The sequence below is a fragment of the Lacerta agilis genome, chromosome Z, assembly GCF_009819535.1.
Source record: "Lacerta agilis isolate rLacAgi1 chromosome Z, rLacAgi1.pri, whole genome shotgun sequence".
NCBI lineage: Eukaryota > Metazoa > Chordata > Lepidosauria > Squamata > Lacertidae > Lacerta > Lacerta agilis.
Genome location: NC_046331.1, coordinates 19,377,373 through 19,395,681, shown reverse-complemented (window position 1 = coordinate 19,395,681; position 18,309 = coordinate 19,377,373). Strand labels below are relative to the sequence as shown.

The 18,309-nt window shown below is 44.6% G+C and overlaps 1 protein-coding gene across 3 annotated transcripts; it reads right to left on the bottom strand.

The window, feature by feature from the left end:
- Window positions 1–376: 376 nt before the first annotated feature.
- Window positions 377–14,140, bottom strand: LOC117040186 (probable G-protein coupled receptor 83). 3 transcript variants are annotated; one of them, XM_033137794.1, is made up of 6 exons: window positions 13,584–14,140; window positions 8,291–8,416; window positions 6,972–7,105; window positions 5,056–5,630; window positions 1,719–1,796; window positions 377–691 (listed from the first exon to the last, which is right to left on the bottom strand). In XM_033137794.1, the coding sequence occupies exons 1-5, from the start codon at window positions 13,974–13,976 to the stop codon at window positions 1,756–1,758; spliced, it is 1,269 nt and encodes a 422-aa protein (XP_032993685.1). In that variant the 5' UTR covers window positions 13,977–14,140; the 3' UTR covers window positions 377–691; window positions 1,719–1,755. The 3 variants fall into 3 exon arrangements, with proteins under 3 accessions (XP_032993685.1, XP_032993684.1, XP_032993686.1); XM_033137793.1 differs by having other exon boundaries at window positions 5,076–5,630; XM_033137795.1 differs by having other exon boundaries at window positions 378–691; window positions 5,098–5,630; window positions 13,584–14,137.
- Window positions 14,141–18,309: the final 4,169 nt, after the last annotated feature.

Sequence of the window (18,309 nt, the reverse complement as noted above, 5' to 3'; positions counted from 1 at the left end):
AACTAATTTATAAGAAAATAAATATTACCAATAATTGGCTATCTTGTAACAGCTAAGAATCGTACATACAAAAGTAACCAAACAAAATAGCTTTGAAAGCAACAAGAGCAGTAGAACTTTAAGTAAAAAGCAAGGGTAGTGTTTTACTCTCGACTCTAGCCTGGTCAATCGTAAAGAAGCAATCAATGAGCTCAGAGTGACCCACCTACACTGACTGCATGCTGTCCCCTTGCCTCCTAGCACCCCCTAGGTAATCCTACCACCCCCAGGGAAACACTGGTCTAAGATCTTCTAGAGAAGAGCATCATCTGGGGTGGGGTTCTAGTGCTGGATCTACATTGATCATCTAAACATTATTAAAATAACATTCTATAACATTTACTGGCAGTTTCTCTTTGCTGGTGGCTCGCTGCTCTGCAGCACCCTCTGGTGTTACATTTCAATAATGCTTTTAAAAGTTGTAAATGACAAGTGTAGATCCCCGCTAGGTCTGTGGCATCAGCCCTCTGCTCACCTAATGAGAACTTGTATGTTTCAATGCTGATAAAAGACACCTGATGGTAGGAGACAGCTGTGTTTTGAAAAAAAGAAGATTGGGTTCTTAATTTTTTGGAGTGTGATGGCCAATGTTGCAGCACTACAGAAGTGGTGGTGAGATCAATCAACATATCCGTGATTTCCATTCCAGCACCTAAAGAAATAAAGAAAATTATGCACCTGATAAAGAGTTACATCTTTATGAATTTGTTTTCTAGACTAGTTTGTATTTTACTAATTTTGTTAATAGATCCCTGAGAATAAATGCCCTGGATATGATTAAACTTGTGCACCTGGTAAGATGGGACTCACCAAATTATATTCTTTCATACTAACTGGAATTACTTTGGGGATTTTGGAACAGGAAGAATATCTGGCACATACTGGGGATATCATGGTCTTTACAGCAATCAATTTCTGCTTCATGAGTGATAATAAATCATGTTTTTATTGAACACTGTTACTCATTTTCATACATTTAAAATGCCAGATTAGTGTTGTTAATTTGGCTCATTAATTTGAAAAAGTAGGAAATTTCAACTGCAATTTTTTACCTGAGCTATTTATGAAGTGAATTTTACAGTGCCTGGAAATACTGGATTTCCCCCCTAATGTTCAAATCTTATTGTATTTTGTGTTCCTTTCACAAAAATGTTCGTTTTACAAGTGACTCTTTAAAATCACCGAAGTAACTTTCTCTCTCTCTCTCTCTCTCATTTTAAATATAGTATTTAAAATATGTTTTGTATGCTACAATGATTTCAAAATTTTGTCAGTTCTTTGTCAGTATACCACTTGAACTGACTGCAAATCCTAGAGCTTGCAACAGGTTTTCCTGTACTGAACATAATTTGAACATCATCCTCGTTATTAATTGATTACCTACCCTTCACCCTATGGTCCTTGGGCAGGTTGCAGCATAACAATACAACATTCAAAACTATTTAAAACAACATGAGGCAGTTGGGGCCACCACCAACCATTTCATCAGGTTGCAGCAGAAGGCAGTGCCACTTCACCAGCTCAGCTGAAGGACCAATTCCTTCTCTCCCTGAACTATCTCCATCCCAGCTAGATTTTTTTTTAAAATAAAAAAGTATTTTAGAACTAGTACCCCAAGTTTTGCTTTCCCCCCTTCTTCCTCTTCCTCTTCCCCAACCACTTTTCCTTTTATGCTGTACCTTTTAGGCTGCAAGCCTGAGGGCAGGAGTTGTCTTATTACTGATCTTTGCAAACTATCCTGAGGGGTCTTCTTTTGCCTGAAGAGTAAGGTAAAAATGCTTCAAATAAATATATAAGCATAAAACAATAGCCATTCTCGTTCCTGCAAACCAGACAGATGGAAGTTTTAAAAAAAGCAAATAAGATTTCTTTATCTGAAACTACTTTAATCTTATGTAGGAAAGGATGGCAGTTAGCAAAAGTGATGAGCCACAGTGTAAGATTTTTTTTTTTAAAGTCTAACTTTCTGCAAGGGTTAACAGAAAACCATTGATTTATCCACAAACTTGTGTCTTCATCCAGCAAGGCATCATATGTGTGCATATATAGTATGTGCAGAAGCAGCACCACCTAGAGGTGGGTATAGGGCACACTAGTGTACCAAGTACACAGCCAGTGGGGCTTCCATTTTTTTCTTTTAAGTTATAAAGCAAAATGTTTAGGTGCCCTTCTAAACGATTTCTGTGAAGTGAGCCTGCCTGGTAGTGTTTTTAGTTGATGAGTGAAGTCAAGAGTTGTGACTGATGAGTGAGTTGTTTGGGCACCTAAAGAGTTGCTCCTTTGCCCTCCGCTTTCATCCACTTTTCCTGCCTTGGTCTTATTTCTTTCCCCAGTCCTTTGCTCTCTCCCTCCCTCTCTCTTCTTTGCCCTTCTTTTTTTCCAGAAAAACAGGATGCATCTTTTCTGCAGTGGATTCAGATACACCCTGGAAGATATTTCCTGCAAATACTATTACACAATGAGTGCAAGCGAAGGTCAAAGAACCCCTCTTCCCTGAAATGGCAAAACCAAAATGTGAAAACTTTGTCAAAAAGAAAGAAAGAAAGAAAGAAAGAAAGAAAGAAAGAAAGAGAAAAAAGACACAGGCTTATCTCTTGCTGTGCAGGAGCTGAAGTCCAGTCACTCTTAAGAATTCACTATACAGTATAGTTAACAAACAATAGAATGGTAAACATGTCTACTCAGCAGTAAGTCACTGTGAACAATGGGACTTACTTTGATGTATGTACAGGGCATGGTTTAGGGTTGGCACTGGGAGAAAGCAGGGTTCTTTAACAGCTGTGTGGCAGGCAGCAATTCAACAGGTTAAGCACTTTCAAGCATGGAAATGCAATTATGGGAAAAGCTCCAAATGCTCACATTTTTGTTGTTTATCATACACTTGTGGTCACTGATTTATTTTGGGGCCTTCCAGTTTGCACACAAAACAGGGCACAAACTTGTATATGACATGTACCCTGTTTCATGAGCTATTCGGATGGTCCAATCTATCTACAGTGTAGCAGGCACAGAATATCCTGCTGGCAACTCCTGTGAATCTCAGGCTTGATGAAGAACCATGCATGTAAACAGGGGTGGCATCCATGGTTTCTTCTCCCCTATACATTAAGAAATAGAGGCTTCTTCCAGAATCAGAAATCACACTTACCAGCTGTTAAGGGAAAAGGAGGAGGTGATAGATTCAGTCTCCCCACACCCCTGCCACATACAAACAACTGATCTCTCCTATAGCATTGTGAAGATGCCTCCATGCAGCCTAGATTACTGAACACACACCTTGTTGGTTCAAAGACAAGGTTTATCCTGAATTACAGATATTCCATCATAACATCGACCATCAGTCAAATTCACCCTCTTGGTTCCTAATGAAATAAGTTGCCTGTTCATCAAAGATCTGTTTAGCATCCTGTCATTTAAGCACAGGCTAAAATTTGATAACTTGACAAAATTTGACAACGCAAAACTGGATTTCCTCTCCAGAGGAAAACTGCTCCATCTCCAAAGTGTACCTGTAGAAAGAACATGTTCCCAGGCCTCAACGAGGGAGGGTCTGCTGAAGGTTCCAATATTTAAGAGGAAAAGATGCATGTAGGACCTTCACATACCCACAAGTGTCCCACTTTAAGCAGGACATCCCAGATCACAGAAGTCAATTCTGGCTTCTGTTTGGATCCTGGAATGTCCCATTTTTTTTTATTTTTTTTTGGTCCAACACTCTGATGCAAGTACTCACACCAGAGTGCCAAACCTAAAGACATTCTGGTGTGAGTCAGCAGGTTTGTGCCAGAGTGCTGCACCAGAAGATGCTCTGGCATGATCCTCCTGATGATCCCCAGAGCACTGGACCGGAAGGTGTGCCTCTCCTGAATTTCCTATTTTGGGGATAAAAATGTTGGAGTGTATGCCTTCATCTCTCGCAATCTCTCTCCTCCTGGTGACCAAGATGTAAGCTGTATCCAAACCAGAGCTTTTTGCTTTTCAGGAGGGGTGAAACTATCCTTTGTTCCCAAATGCACCAGTGCTGCTTTTTGTGTGCATGCATTCCTGTGCGCAAATAATAGGCCAGGAAATACTTTCAAAACATGTACCAGTGTCAGGTGGCCACAAGGCAGGGTGAGGCAGTTCCCTCAGGTGGCATGCTGGGGGCCGCTGGAAGGGGCGGCAGATCTGGGCCCTGAGGAGCACACTGCTTGCAGCCTCCTGCACTTGTTATCCTCATCACCACCACCCACCCACCTCCATTGCCTGCTGCTATCTGGCCTCCTTTTTTCTCCCCCTCCCCCTTCACTGTACAGGGACTTCCCCATGCCACCTCCAGGCACTTCATTTTCTGTTTTGCCTAAGGTGGCAAAACATCTGTAGCTGGGCCTGCAAGCTGGGCACTAAGGAAATACATTCTGCATCAATTTACTGGATGGGACCCTCTAACCCAGGCTTCCTCAACTTCAGCTCTCCAGATGTTTTGAGACTACAATTCCCATCATCCCTGACCACTGGTCCTGCTAGCTAGGGATCATGGGAGTTGTAGGCAAAAAACATCTGGAGGGCCGAGGCTGAAGAAGCCTGCTCTAACCTATGATTGAAAATGAAGTCTCAGTCCTAATGGTGGCTTCTGTGCCATAGTCAGCAGTGCTTTGTGAGAATGATCCCTTCTACCAAAGTCACCACACCTTTCCTGGAGAACTGCACCCTAAAGCTGTGACTGATTTGTGCAAGAGTGCGTTGACTAAGTTCAGGCCAAAAAACAATAATGTCTCTGTTTCTCAAACGCCTGAACAGTCCATGCATCTGTGTATGGAGCTGTTGATATCCCAGAGTTGCACTGGCTGGGTAGCTCTATACACAATGCTGTGGGGGCCCTCTGAACCCATTCATTCTTCCAGAGCACACTTCATCAGCCTGGTGCCCCCCAGTAGTTTTGCAACACAGCTCCAAAACATCTGGGGGGCACCAGGCTGATGCAGAGATGCATCTACCCGTTATTATTGGCAGAACAATGGATATCTCTGTCCATACCAAATTCTTGTGGGATGCACCTCTTGTTTGCTGAAATGGTACCTTGCTTGCAGGGGCAATTCTCACTGCAGGTGTGCTTGAAAGGGGCCATTATTAACTGCAGGGTGTGATTTCCAGAGGCCCTCTTCCTCCAGCGCATACGCAGCAGGGACCTGAACTCTGAGCGGAAGTTCTCATTCAGCCAGCAGTAGATGAAAGGGTTGTAGCAGGTGCTGCTCATGGCGAACCAATGGAAAGCGAAGTAAAGGATGTTGTTGCTCTGGATGGCCTTGCTAGACATGAGAACCAAGTAGCAATTTAACGGGAACCAGCAGACAGCGAAGACCAGCACGACCACCATCAGCATCTTCAGAGTCATCTTCTTCTTCCTCTGGTGGGCATAGTACTGTTCCATGGTCACATCACCAATGGCGTTCCGCATCCAGATTTTCTTGGCAACCACTGTGTAAGCGATGGAGATTACCAACAGGGGCAGGAGGTACAGGAGGAAGAAGGTGGTCAAATCCAGGTACTTCCAATAAAGGTCCTTTGGAGGGGGGAAGCTTGGGAGGCAGACCATGCGAATTGTTCTGTTTCTGGAATACAGAAGAAGAGCAAATTCCTCCTGAAGAGCAGACAATACTGATGGGAGTTGTAGCCCAAATCATCAGGAGGCCACCAAACTGGTGTAGACTAGGCAAGCTAGGCCCATGTTCACACCATCCATTTTAAGTGCTATGATACTACTACAACCATTCATGGCTTCCCCCAGAGAATTCTGGGAGCTGTAGTTTGTTAACAGAGGTATCATGAGGTTTCAGGCAAAAGGTGAGAAACAGGTTTACATAGGTTTCTTCCCATCTTGCATGAGATAAGTTGGGCTAGACAGACAGCACAGCCCTCTCATCCCAAACCTGTTGGAGTTGCGGAGGGACAGGGACAACGGACTGTGTGATAAATCTAGCATCATATAACCACCATGCTTAACTCTAATTAATGTATGAAGGGGTTAAGACCATAAAGTAAGCTGTGCTGCCAGGCTTTACTAGGTCACATCTCCTGACCTTGGGAGGAAGGGTTACCAAACTCTCTGTTCTCTTCTCTTCCACCATGAGAACCCTACCAGTAAGGTGGTCCAATTTGGATGCTCCAAGCCTAGATTGCGTTGCTTAAACAAGCCATTTTTGTGATTTATACAAATAGTTAATTAGAAATATTTTCCAATTTTGAAGTAAGTTGTACTGCCAGTCTTTTCTTGCTGCTGGTGGAATATGGCATTTTGAAGAGTTTGTAAGGAGGCCATTTTTAACTTACCAAATGTGTGGTCTCTTTCTAAGCTAAGGGGAAGTGGGGAACTTTGGAAGCAACTTAGAATGGGCATTTTAAAGGCCTATCAAACTTTGTATGTACAGAGGGAAGCAGTTCTGGGGAACACCAATGCCACCTTCACAACATAACATTTAAAGCAGTCATGGCTTCCCCCAGAGAATCCCAGGAGCTGTAGTTTTGCTTTGTTTTGTTATAGGGCACTGAGTATTTTTAGGAAATCCTCTATTCCCTTCACAGAGCTACAGTATCCAGACTTCCCTGTGAAGAAGCATCGACTGATAAACCACTCTGAGAACTGCAACTCTGTGAGGGGAATAGGGGCCTCAGCACAACTCTCAGCACCCTTAAACAAAGTCCCATAAATCTTTAGGGAAAGCTGTGACTGTTTAAGCACTCTTTAAAGGTATGGTTTGAATGTTTCCCAAGTAGAGCATAGATACCTAGAGAAGCAGCTAAAAGACAGCGCAGCATTGTCAGAGCTGAACCCTTCAAATAAATTTCCTTTGCAGCACCTTCCCATCTCTTCAGGCATCATTTGTAATATTTGCAGTGACAAATAATGCAGTGGGTACCCCTTTTAATGATGTGGCTTTTTTTATTCCTCTTACCCCAAAGAAAACCATATCAGCTTCTGGTAGATGGCATGGGGCAGAGAGAAACAGCTTGCCATTAACCAGATGACAGCGATGCAGATCCTTCCTTTCACTATGGACATTCGAGGCCTCAGTGGATGCACGATGACCTAAGGAAGTCACAGAATGAATAAGGTTGTAAATCCTCATACAGGCCTTGACTCACAAACATATTCCTATGTCTTATGGAGATCAATAGGACTCAATCTCATGTAATAAAGTGGGCTGAGTCAAAACAAAGGTGAAAAGAGGCTTTGTTTGTTTTTGCAAAAGGTCTTGCAAGCTGTTGAAAATGGTCCCTGCAACTGAGGTTGGCAGGGTTATTGCAGATATGGGCACAAGTGCTTGCCCCTTTCATAGCGTGGGTGGTGTTTACTTGCTCCCACTTTGAATTTGCTTAGTATATTATCTCATGAACATAAGGACAAATGAAGAGCCTGCTAGATCAGGGCCATGGCTCATCTGTTCCAGCATCCGGTTATCTTACTGGCCACCCAGATACAAGCAGCACCTGAGCACAGGAGCAGCTCTCTGTTCCTGCAGTTTCTAACAAGTAGTATTCAGAAGCACTGCTGCCTCTGATGGTGGAGCCAGGCCATAGCCATTATAGCCAGTAGTTATTCCATGAATTTGTCTAATCCTCTTTTTAAGCAATCAAGGTTGGTAGAAGAGGAAGAAGAAGAGTTTGGATTTGATATCCCGCTTTTCACTACCCGAAGGAGTCTCAAAGCGGCTAACATTCTCCTTTCCCTTCCTCCCCCACAACAAACACTCTGTGAGGTGAGTGGGGCTGAGAGACTTCAGAGAAGTGTGACTAGCCCAAGGTCACCCAGCAGCTGCATGTGGAGGAGCGGAGATGCGAACCCGATTCACCAGATTACGAGACTACCGCTCTTAACCACTACACTACACTGGCTCTCATTACTGGTCAAATCTGAGGCCAACAACAACAACAACAACAACAACAACAACAACAGCCCATTCCAGCCAGTGTTATGTTTGAATGACATTCTCGGGAAACACCAGAAAAACTGGTTGCCAGCTGACATGTGAAAATTTATACGCTTGTCTTGGAATGCCAGCACAGGATGACATCGACTGTTCCCGTGTCCCACCCGCCTGCCCAAGCAATGTTCAGCGTTCACCCTTACCTGCCATTAGCAGGCCATTCTGTTTCCCCCAGCTTTTAAAGTGCATTATTAATTCTGATCGTGGAATCTGCATTCTCTTGGTGCAGATTTTGTATTCTCTTTGTAAAGTATTGGATTTTTTTTAAAAAAAACACGATACTCTACCTGATGGCGGTCCAGAGCAATAGCTGTCAGAGTCAGCACAGACACGTGGACAGAGCAATATTGGACGAACCGGCTCACATGGCACATCTGCTTTCCAAAAACCCAGGTACTGCTAACAAATCGGACCTAGAAAAGTATAAGCAGTCAGTTTGTAAAACATCTCAAATGTGGATTAAAGTGAAGGGTTCCCCCCCCCTCACCCAAACAGGAGCTTAATATCATAAAGGATCATTCAGATATTGTAAATGGGTTGTTGGCAAAATGTTTTTTTCACATTATCAGATTCTTACTAGAAAGGGCAAACCTGGGTTATTATTTTTTGGAGGGGGGTAACAGAGACACCACGTGGGTGTACAAAATATTTGCATGTATGAGGACACACCCCACAGTAGACACCCATGTGGAAGCACTCCTAGTTGTTTACTTGTTTGTTTCTTTTATTGCATTTATATTTATTGCATTCCTCCAGTGAGCTCCAGGGGCCTCCTCCTCATTTAATCTCCAAAGCAACCCTGTATGGTAGGCTGATAGGCTGTGTGACTGGCCGCCCCCAAGGTTACCCAGTGAAAGCTTCGTGGCTGAGTGGAGATTTGAACCCAGGTCTTAGCCCCAAACTCTAGCCACTTCATCAGACCAAGGAACACAGGATTCATGGTTCCTCTTCAGTGTATCCTTACAAGAGCATTGTATAGTGGGATAGATTGGCAGACAGGTCCAAGGTGAACCTGTCATACAACACCCTATCAACACACACAAACCAGATGCAAATTTGAAAATAAGTTACCAAAGCTTCCCTTTTAGGGTACAATTCCCATTGAACTGCATGAATTGTTGTAAACAAGGGCAGAAGACTTTCATCACACCATCCAAGGCCAGCCCAATACTTCTGGGCACCTCAAACGAAGTACAAAACAGCACCCTGCTTCCTGCTAGGGAAGAAGGGATAAGTGAAGATCTACATCAGGAATAAGAGGGGAATAAAGATCAGCATTGGGATCTGCTGCCCCTGGGGATTCTGCCACCTGAGGCAGTCACCTCACCTTGACTCATGGGTGGACTGGCCCTGAGGCCAATTGTAAAAGTGTCTGTAAACGAGGAAATGGGGCCACAATCCATTTGGGATGCTTCAAAAGATTTTCCCAGTGGAGTGTACACTGTGTTTTCAAAACATTTCCCAAACTAACATTACTTTTTTGGGGGGGGGGACCAGTTTCTTCTGTTGGGTCAGGAGCTGTTTCAGGAGCTGTCAGACAAGAGTCTTCTATCTGCACACCTCTCCAAGCCCAGTATCAAGATAAAGTACTTTAAGTAAGGAGAGTGGGTGGTGCTGAATATGTGATTTAGGGTTAGGTTTGCAGTTCACTGTACTCTCCTTGGTGCCTGCTGAATACATTCTTATTTAGACAAGTCTATCCAGATGTTTAGAAAGTTTTAATTTGTTTTCACTTCCGGCTGGCGACGCCATAGCGGGTGGTCGGGGCTGCTTCGGCTGCGAAGCGCCCGATCCATCCCGGGGGTTAGGAGCCCCGCAACCGCAAAGCGGGGCTCCGGTTGGGGCGCGGGAAGAGCGTCCCGCGCCCTGGGCTCCCCGGCGGTGCCCGTTGTGCTCCGAACCCTTCCCCCGCTCCCCCTGTAAAGGGGGGGTGGGGGTGAAGGGACTACGGAGCCGGGCCATAGGGGACATGCCCCAACCGGGATGCAAATGCGGCGACAAATCCCGAGATGAGCGTTGAAGTTCTACCTGTGATGTTAGGTCCTGAAGAACCCGGAGGTCGTAAGTACGAGATTGGACTAAATATTTTACTGTATGGAACGATCCGGGGGAAGAAGAAAGGCAGCCTGCCCTTTTCCCTTTGGTCGGAAGAAGCTAACCAGCTTGAATGACTGTTGCTACTAAATGGATATAAAGTATCGGAATTGTGGAGAGTGAGACTGTTACAATTTCCCTTCGGGGAGTAAAGGTGTGAAAGATATCTCGGTTTGAAAGTCTCGGTCTTTGCATACTGATTTCATGGAAAATGGCGACGAAAAGTTCTAACCGGACATAAAGACAGGAATTGCAATATGACACTCACTCCTACCCCTCCTTCTATCGTGTTGGGCTTTGTTTGGAAGCTTGTTTTGAATTCCACTTTGACGGACGAACAAAGACTCCTTGAACTGAGGTTGGAGATTCTCTATTGGAAAGTAAAAGCCTTGTGTGGGGGCCTGATAAGAAATGAATTTCCTGCAGAGGAGGCTTCTGAATATTTTGATACTTTGGAAGAACGCGTCTGCTGCGAGCTGAGAGGGTGGGTAGGAAGATGGAAAGAAAAGACAGGGCTGCTCCAAAAGAAAAAAGACTCCGTCTTTGGGGGTGGCAGCCCCAAGACGGTAATAAGTTTTGTTATATCCAGCCCCCGAGGTGTGAGCTCGAGGGCATGGGACAAAGAATTGAGCTATTTTCAAGAAGAATGGTCTGGAGGAATGGAACAGCCGGGAGATCGTGAGATGGATACTCTGGAGCTCGTTGCAAGGAGCGCTCTGAACTGTGCCTGCCTCTGTGACTTTTTGGGAAGAATAGACAATTGGAAATTTGGCTCTGGCACTACTAGGAGAAAAACAATGGACAGAAGGGGTGTGGGGTGAAGTAATAAATTAAATTTAAAACGGTTGGATATGGTAATCTGAAATTGGAATGTGAAGATCGGCAGTTTGTTTAGATTTTTTGTTTTTTAAATGAGATATCTGAAGTTTTATGTGATTAGCAACAGATTGCAGGACAGAAGAATAAGTAATGTTTAAGAATAAGATAAGAATAATAGATGAGGATTTAGGATGAGGTATGATCATATGGGGGTATTACTAAGAAGACTAGTTTAAGATGAATAGTAGATCATGTTAAGTAAGATGATTTTTGTATTTTATATATAAAAGTTTGTTTAATTTTTAAAAGAAGGGGTTAAGAAAAATAGATTAGGCGTAAAACCAATGGTGAAAAGGCAGGGGAAGTCGTGTCAAGATATGGAAATAGAATTTTTTTTTTTTCTGAGAAGAAGCTTAAGGAAGAAGGAGAAAACTTGGCAATGTTTGTGTTTGTTTTAGTGAATAAGTGATTTGTATTTTTATCAATGTTGGTGTGGGTGTGGGTTTTTGTTGTAATAAGAAAAATGACAATAAATTCTTATAAAAAAAAAAGAAAGAAAGTTTTAATTTGTTTTAATTTATTCTGTAGTGGTTTAAACTTTTTATATATTTTAAATTATGGATGAAGTCAGACCATTGGTCCACTACCTCAGTACTGTATACATAGACCAGCAGTGGCTCTCCAGGTTTCCAGAGATAGCCTCTCCTATCCTTACCTGGCCATGCTGGGGACTGAACCTGGGAACGTCTGCTTGCAAGGAAGATACATTACCATGGAGCAACAGTCCTTCAATCTCTCCCACCTAACCTACCTCACAGGTTTGTTGTGAGGATTTTTTTTAAAGGAAAGGGGGGGAACTTATGTGTGTTACCCTCTGCTCTTTGGAGGAACTGTGGGATAAATATATCATTACTGAAAACTGATTGAAAGAACTGAGCACTATTTCTGTTGCACTGAGAAGGGACAGGAAGTTTCTTCATTTTCTAGAGACCTGAATGGTATACATTCTCCTTTGCTGTAATACCAGGGGGGAGTTTTAACTTTGTGCACAAATGGTGGTGGTCCAGTAGAGAACAGAGCAAGCCCCTGCTGGATCAGGAGCAAAAACTCCAAATGCTTATTACCAGAAGAGAAATAAGATGAGCCAGTGCTGGTGTAGCGGTTTAAGTGCTGCACTAAGACCTGAGACACCAGGGTTCGAATCCCCACTCTGCCATGAAGCTCACTGGATGTGACCTTGAGCCAGCCACTTTCTTTTGGCTTAACCTACCTCACAGGGTAGTTCTGAGGATAACATGGAAAGGAATGACGGCATTTATGCCACCTTGAGTTCCTTGGGAGGAAATTTGGGAGAGAAATGTAAATTAATAAATAATTAATGAACACCTTCCCTCTTATTCCCCTGTGAAATCATATTCTCTCACAGTTGGAGGCTGTACTTGACTATACATGGCATTCCAAAATAATAGCATTTGCAGAAGTTTAAAAGGTTTAAATACACCGAAGCTTAAGCACACCCTAGAAATGCACTTTGGTAATTTTAGACTCAGGACTTAATGGTCATATGATGGGTGGGCGGCTTTTAAAATGTGTATAACTTCACTCACACCAAACACGTGGCAAGTCAGTCCAACTGCATCTGCTCTCCTTTTTTCCCCATTCAAGCAGGACCCAGAGATTGGGTCTCTGGCTGTTTCTGGACTATGCTTTCCATATTCCCTAACCACTGGTCCTGCTAGCTAGGGATGATGGGAGTTGTAGTCCAAAAACAGCTGGAGACCCAAGTTTGGGGAACACTGAACTAGACAGTTCTCTTGTGGCTTCTGGGATTGGGGTACGGCTTCTTAAAGAGGGATACGTGTGAGCCCCCAAAAGCTTTCAAAGAAGGAAACTGACTCATGGCTAGGATAGAGGTATGCCTCCCTCTCCCCCAGGTCAGTCTGTTACTGCAAAAACAGCAAAGATAAACAAAAGTTTATGCCTGCTCAGTACATTCATCAGCTTTAAGGTGCTGCAATACTTTCTGATAAACTTGCTTAACTGCTTGTTAGTCACCTTGGAACTTAAATTGGAGCAATTGCACAGACAGATAAAAATTATTGATTAACTCTTACAGTATATGCTTCACATGGTGTGTGGAGCTTTTTGCTGTAGGCTGGCACCAGCACAGAGATTCGGTGTGCAGTTTGGAGCAGCCACTGGGAAAGAGGAGGGAAGGCACTCTGCATACCATCAGAGGAACTCTTGCCCCTGTTATTTTGTCTCCTGCCTTGGGACTGAGCCCTGTTTGGGAGCCAACACAGTGCTAAATGCTGTGGGCTAACAATTCTAATACCCGATGACCCAGCTGCTGCTAGTTTGTTCAGATTTAGATCTACAAAAGGAATTATTCTTCCCAAGGAGCAACATCATGGCGAGGGGGAAACCAGCCTGGTCTCATCCATCAGCTGGAGAAGATGCAGCTGGTGTAGCCCTTGCCTGCTAGACTGAATACTTATAAGAACTTTGCAACTCAGAGCTAGTGTCTGGATTGGCATTCCCCCCCCACCTCCCAATGCCTTTTCCTTTTGTGCCATGCAGCCAGGAGCTACATAACTTATTCTTGCTCACTGCAAGTTGCTGGCTGGGTGAGTAGGGGAGCGTTCCCTTCTAGTGACCATTTCTTACCAAAGTGAAGGGCGTGTTCAGGGTGGTGATCATGATGTCCGCCACGGCCAGGTTGGCTATGAAGAGGCTGGTGGCCGTGTGCATCTTCTTGTTCTTCACCACCACATGGCAGACCAGCAGATTCCCGAAGAGCGAGATGCAGATGATGACCGAGTAGGCCATGATGAGCAGCGCCCTCACCCTGCGGCTCTGGGACGCCCCTTCGTAGCGCGTGCCGCTGTCGAAATCGTCCACGTCCCAGTCGTCTAGGGAGAAGGAGCTCTCGTTGTCGAAGCCCTCGAAGTCTGAAAACAAGTCATCGCTGATGTTCTCGCCCTCGGCATCTTGGCTGCGGAAAAAGGGATTTGAGAGGAAGAGCGGCGGAGGCAGCCAGAAGGGCCGCTGCCGGCTCATAGCTGGTCACAAGCCAAGGGTCTTGCAGCGCCCATTGGATCCGGATCCAAGCTTTCTTGCGAGGGGTCCGGAAAGTTCCGAACCAGCTGTTGCCAGCTGAGTCCCGGCTGCGATCTACGGAGGCAGAGGGAGCCGCCGGGACGTTGGACAGCCTCTGCTTGCCTGCCTTATATCTGCTTTCTCTCCCGCCACCCCCCGGTCGGAGATGGGCTGTATCCCTGCTTAAAAGTACCCCCACCACTCTCTGCTCCTCCCTCTGTCCGCCACGCGCGCCCGGAGTCTTGCTGTACCTGGCCGCGCAACGAAGCCGTCAACAGTCAAGGAATGGGGACTAGGAGTGGGGGCTGACAGTCCCCTCCCTCCCATCTCCCTGCTGGAGGCGAGGCGGCGACGATTGCATTGAAAGGAGGAGGAGGAGTCCTCGCTCGGCGAGAGAGAGAGAGAGACTCATTCAGCTGGATCCTCCACGCGAGGAGCGAAGAAGAAAGTAGAATAAAGACCTGTTGAGTTGGAAGGGACCCTGAGGATCGTCTGGCCCTAACCCCCTGCAATGCAGCTGTCCCATACGGGGGTCAAAACTGCAACCTCTTTGTTTTATTTCATTCTTACGTTCACATAGCCGCCTTTTCTTCCAAGGAGCTCAAAGTGACGGCACTTTTCTCTTCCCATTTTATCCTCACGAGAGACCCAGTCCAAGTGGACCAGGCGGATAGCCCCTCTAGCCCAGCATCCTGTTCTCACAGGGGCCAACCAGATGCCTGTGGGAAACCTGGGCACCTCAGCAGCCCTCTCCCCCTCCTGTGGTTTCCAGCAACTGGCATTCAGGAACATTGCTGTCTGCCACTATCAACACAACAACCCTCTGGTCCATGTCAGACTGAGAGTGGGTGACTGGCCCAAGATGAGGTTCATGGCCAAGCAGGGATCCGAACCATGGCCTCCCAGGCCCTAGTCTGACATCCTAAACACTATACCACGCTGCTTTAATTGCCATATCCCCTGACTCTTGCCACTGATGAGACAGTTCATTCAAATAGAAGGCAGGAAAGGGATGCCACCCAGACATACCAGTATTTTATATACCAGAGGAGGAATGACCACTGGAAGGAGTGCAGAAAGAAGAAACTCTGTGGTGCACCTGCATCAGCACAACCAGACGCCTTCATCTGCCCCAGCTGCAACAAAACATGTCTCTCCAGCCACAGCAGGAACTTAAACCTTCCAACAGTTTGACTTCACCTCCAAAGGTGCAGTCTTCCACTGTCTCCAGAGACAGACAGTCTACATCTCCTTTCCCTCCTAAGATCTCAAGGTTGGGTACATGGTTCTCCCCTTCCTCATTTAATCACCTCAACAAACCCTCTAAGTTTGGGGGAAATTGACTGCTCCAAGGTCACCCAGCAAACTTCATGGTCAAGTGGGAATTCAAACCCTGATGCTCTACCTGCTGTAACCCTATTCTGCACTGGTTCTCTCCCTCCTTCTTTCCAAAGTCACTGAGATCTTCTGGAGGGCAAAGGCTGAAACCTCTTTTGCTCCTCTGTTAGGGGCCCCCTTCCTGAAGCCTCCCTCCTTTCTTCTCTGTCTTCATATAGACCTTTTGCCCCTGGTAATTCAGGGGGCAAACTGAGTAAGTGGGGAGAGAGCACCCTTAGCTGGGAAGGTTGGCAGACAACTTAAGCTGTGGGTGGGGAGGGACACAGATGACTGAAAGAGGTACCTACAGGACAGCTATTGGACAATCCAAATAATCAAAGGGATGGAGTGACTTTTCAGTTTAGAGAAAAGGTATGTAAGAGGTGACATGACAGACATTTATAATGCATGTCCTGGAGAAAGTGGATAGAGAAAAGCAATGAAGGCTACAGGTAAGTAAAAGGAAATAAGAAGAAAAAGATTGTTCATGTGGAAAACATACAATATTGATGTAATATGAAGCATAAAACCATTTACTTACTAAATTTATATACTGCCTTTCATCCAAGGATCACAGGGCAGTTTACAGAATAAAAACACAAAAATATAAAATAATACAAACAAAACAATAACTACCCCCTGTTTAAAAGGCCATAGATTGTTTAAGGAGGCAAAGACCTGGGAGAAGAGGAACGTTTTCACCTGGCACCTAAATATATGTAATGGGGAAAAGCATTCCATATAGTATGAACAGCCTTGTTATTTCTAGCTCTTCACAGGGCATTTCTGGTGAGTGAAGGATATCTGATGGGGCGGGGTGGGGCGGGGACAGAATCTATATGAGATCCAAAGGCTTTTAAATGCCACCAGTACTCCTTTCTTGTTTGTGTAATAATGAATAAAGCTGTACAGCTCTTATGAAACTAAGCATTCCAAATTATTGTATAATGCAATAGGGGGGGTGTTGACTGTTATTTTAATTATTGAGGCAATTAATAATAATAATAATAATAGTAGTAGTAGTAGTAGTAGTAATAATAATAATAAATTTTTCTTTATACCCCGCCCTTCCCAGCCAAAAACCGGGCTCAGGGCGGCTAACACTAATTAAAATCACAGCAAAAATATAAACACGATCAATTTAAAATAACAGATTAAAATACAAATTTAAAAATTCAATATTAAAACTGCAATTAATACAAGAATGCCATGCTGAAATAAATTTGTCAGACTTAGAGACTCTCCTCTCCTCTCAGCTTCTTTTTTTTGGGGTTTTCCATAAAGGCAATGTACCATACCTTGTGATACAAGTATTGCACATAGCGCATAGTTCAACTATGGAACTCACTCCCCACAGAGGGAGTGATGACCAGCAACTTGGATGGCTTTAAAAGAGGATTGGCCAAATTCATGGAGGACAATTAGCTATCAGTGGCTGCTAGCCATGGCGGCTGTGCTCTATCTTCACTGCCAATACCTCACAGCTCTCTACCAGTTGCTGGGAATCACAAGTGGGGAACAGCTGCTGAAGCACTCAAAAACCCACTTGCCCACGAAGCTCACTGGGTGATCTTCGGCCAGCCGCTGCCTCTTTCAGCCTATCTGAAATGGGAAAGAGCAGCATCATGTATGCCACCTTAAGCTCCTTGGGAGAAAGTTGGGATATAAATGTAAATAAATTGCATTTTTGGTCTTGTATTTTATGCTTTGTTGTACACACTCTTGAGATGCCTACATAACTGGTGCTATATAAGTATATGTATTTAAATAAATAAATATATATATCTCCACATCAAAAAGAAAATCATACCCCAAGAACATTCTGACCCTATCCCATATTTATTTTATTTTATTTATTGCATTCCTTTCCCATCTTTTCCTCCAAGAAACTCAAAGTGGCAAATGATGTTCTCCCCCACCCTTGTTTAATCTCCAAAAACATCCCTGTGAAGTAGTTCCAGTTACAGGTAGGTAGCCGTGTTGGTCTGCCATAGTCAAAACAAAATAAAATAAAAAATTCCTTCCAGTAGCACCTTAGAGACCAACTAAGTTTGTTCTTGGTATGAGCTTTCGTGTGCATGCACACTTCTTCAGATACACAGGGTGTATCTGAAAAAGTGTGCATGCACACAAAAGCTCATACCAAGAACAAACTTAGTTGGTCTGTGAAGTAGGTTAGGCTGAGAGACAGTGACTGGCCCAAGGTCACACCCACTAAGCTTCATTTCTACTTGGGGGGTATTTGAACCCATCTCTCCCAGGCTTGCTGATCAGAAGGTTGGTGGTTCAAATCCCTGCAACGGGGTGAGCTCCTGTTGCTCAGCCCCTGCTCCTGCCCACCTAGCAGTTCGAAAGCACGTCAAAGTGCAAGCAGATAAATAGGTACCGCTCCAGCGGGAAGGTACCGGTAAACAGCATTTCCGTGCGCTGCTCTGGTTCGCCAGAAGCGGCTTTGTCATGCTGGCCACATGACCCGGAAGCTGTACACCGGCTCCCTCAGCCAGTAACACGAGATGAGCACTGCAACCCCAGAGCCAGACACGACTGGACCTAATGGTCAGGGGTCCCTTTACCTTTACCCTTCCAGGCTCTGGTTCTACATTCTAACCACTACACCACACTGGCATACCCTCCAACATTTCTCTGATAAAAATTGGGACATCCCATTCTATAATGATAATTTTACAATTTTTACCCCATCTATCTTACTAGATTGCCCCGGCCACTCTGGGCAGCTTCCAACATACCGGTATATAAAAACATAATAAAACATTAAAAAACTTTCCTTCAGATGGCTCAGGGGTCAGATAACTCCATATCTTCCAACATTTCTCCAGTGAAAACAGGGACGTCCTAAGGAAAAGCAGGACATTCCAGGATCAAATCAGAAACTGGGATGCCTTCTCCAAATCAGGGA

Coding starts and splice junctions, on each gene's coding strand:
- LOC117040186 (XM_033137793.1), bottom strand. CDS start 13,976: ATGAGCCGGCAGCGGCCCTTCTGGCTGCCTCCGCCGCTCTTCCTCTCA. Junction 7,106..8,290: donor TTGCTCTGGACCGCCATCAG/GTAGAGTATCGT, acceptor TGACTTCCTTAG/GTCATCGTGCATCCACTGAG. Junction 692..1,718: donor TCAGGCTTGCAGCCTAAAAG/GTACAGCATAAA, acceptor TTATTTCTTTAG/GTGCTGGAATGGAAATCACG.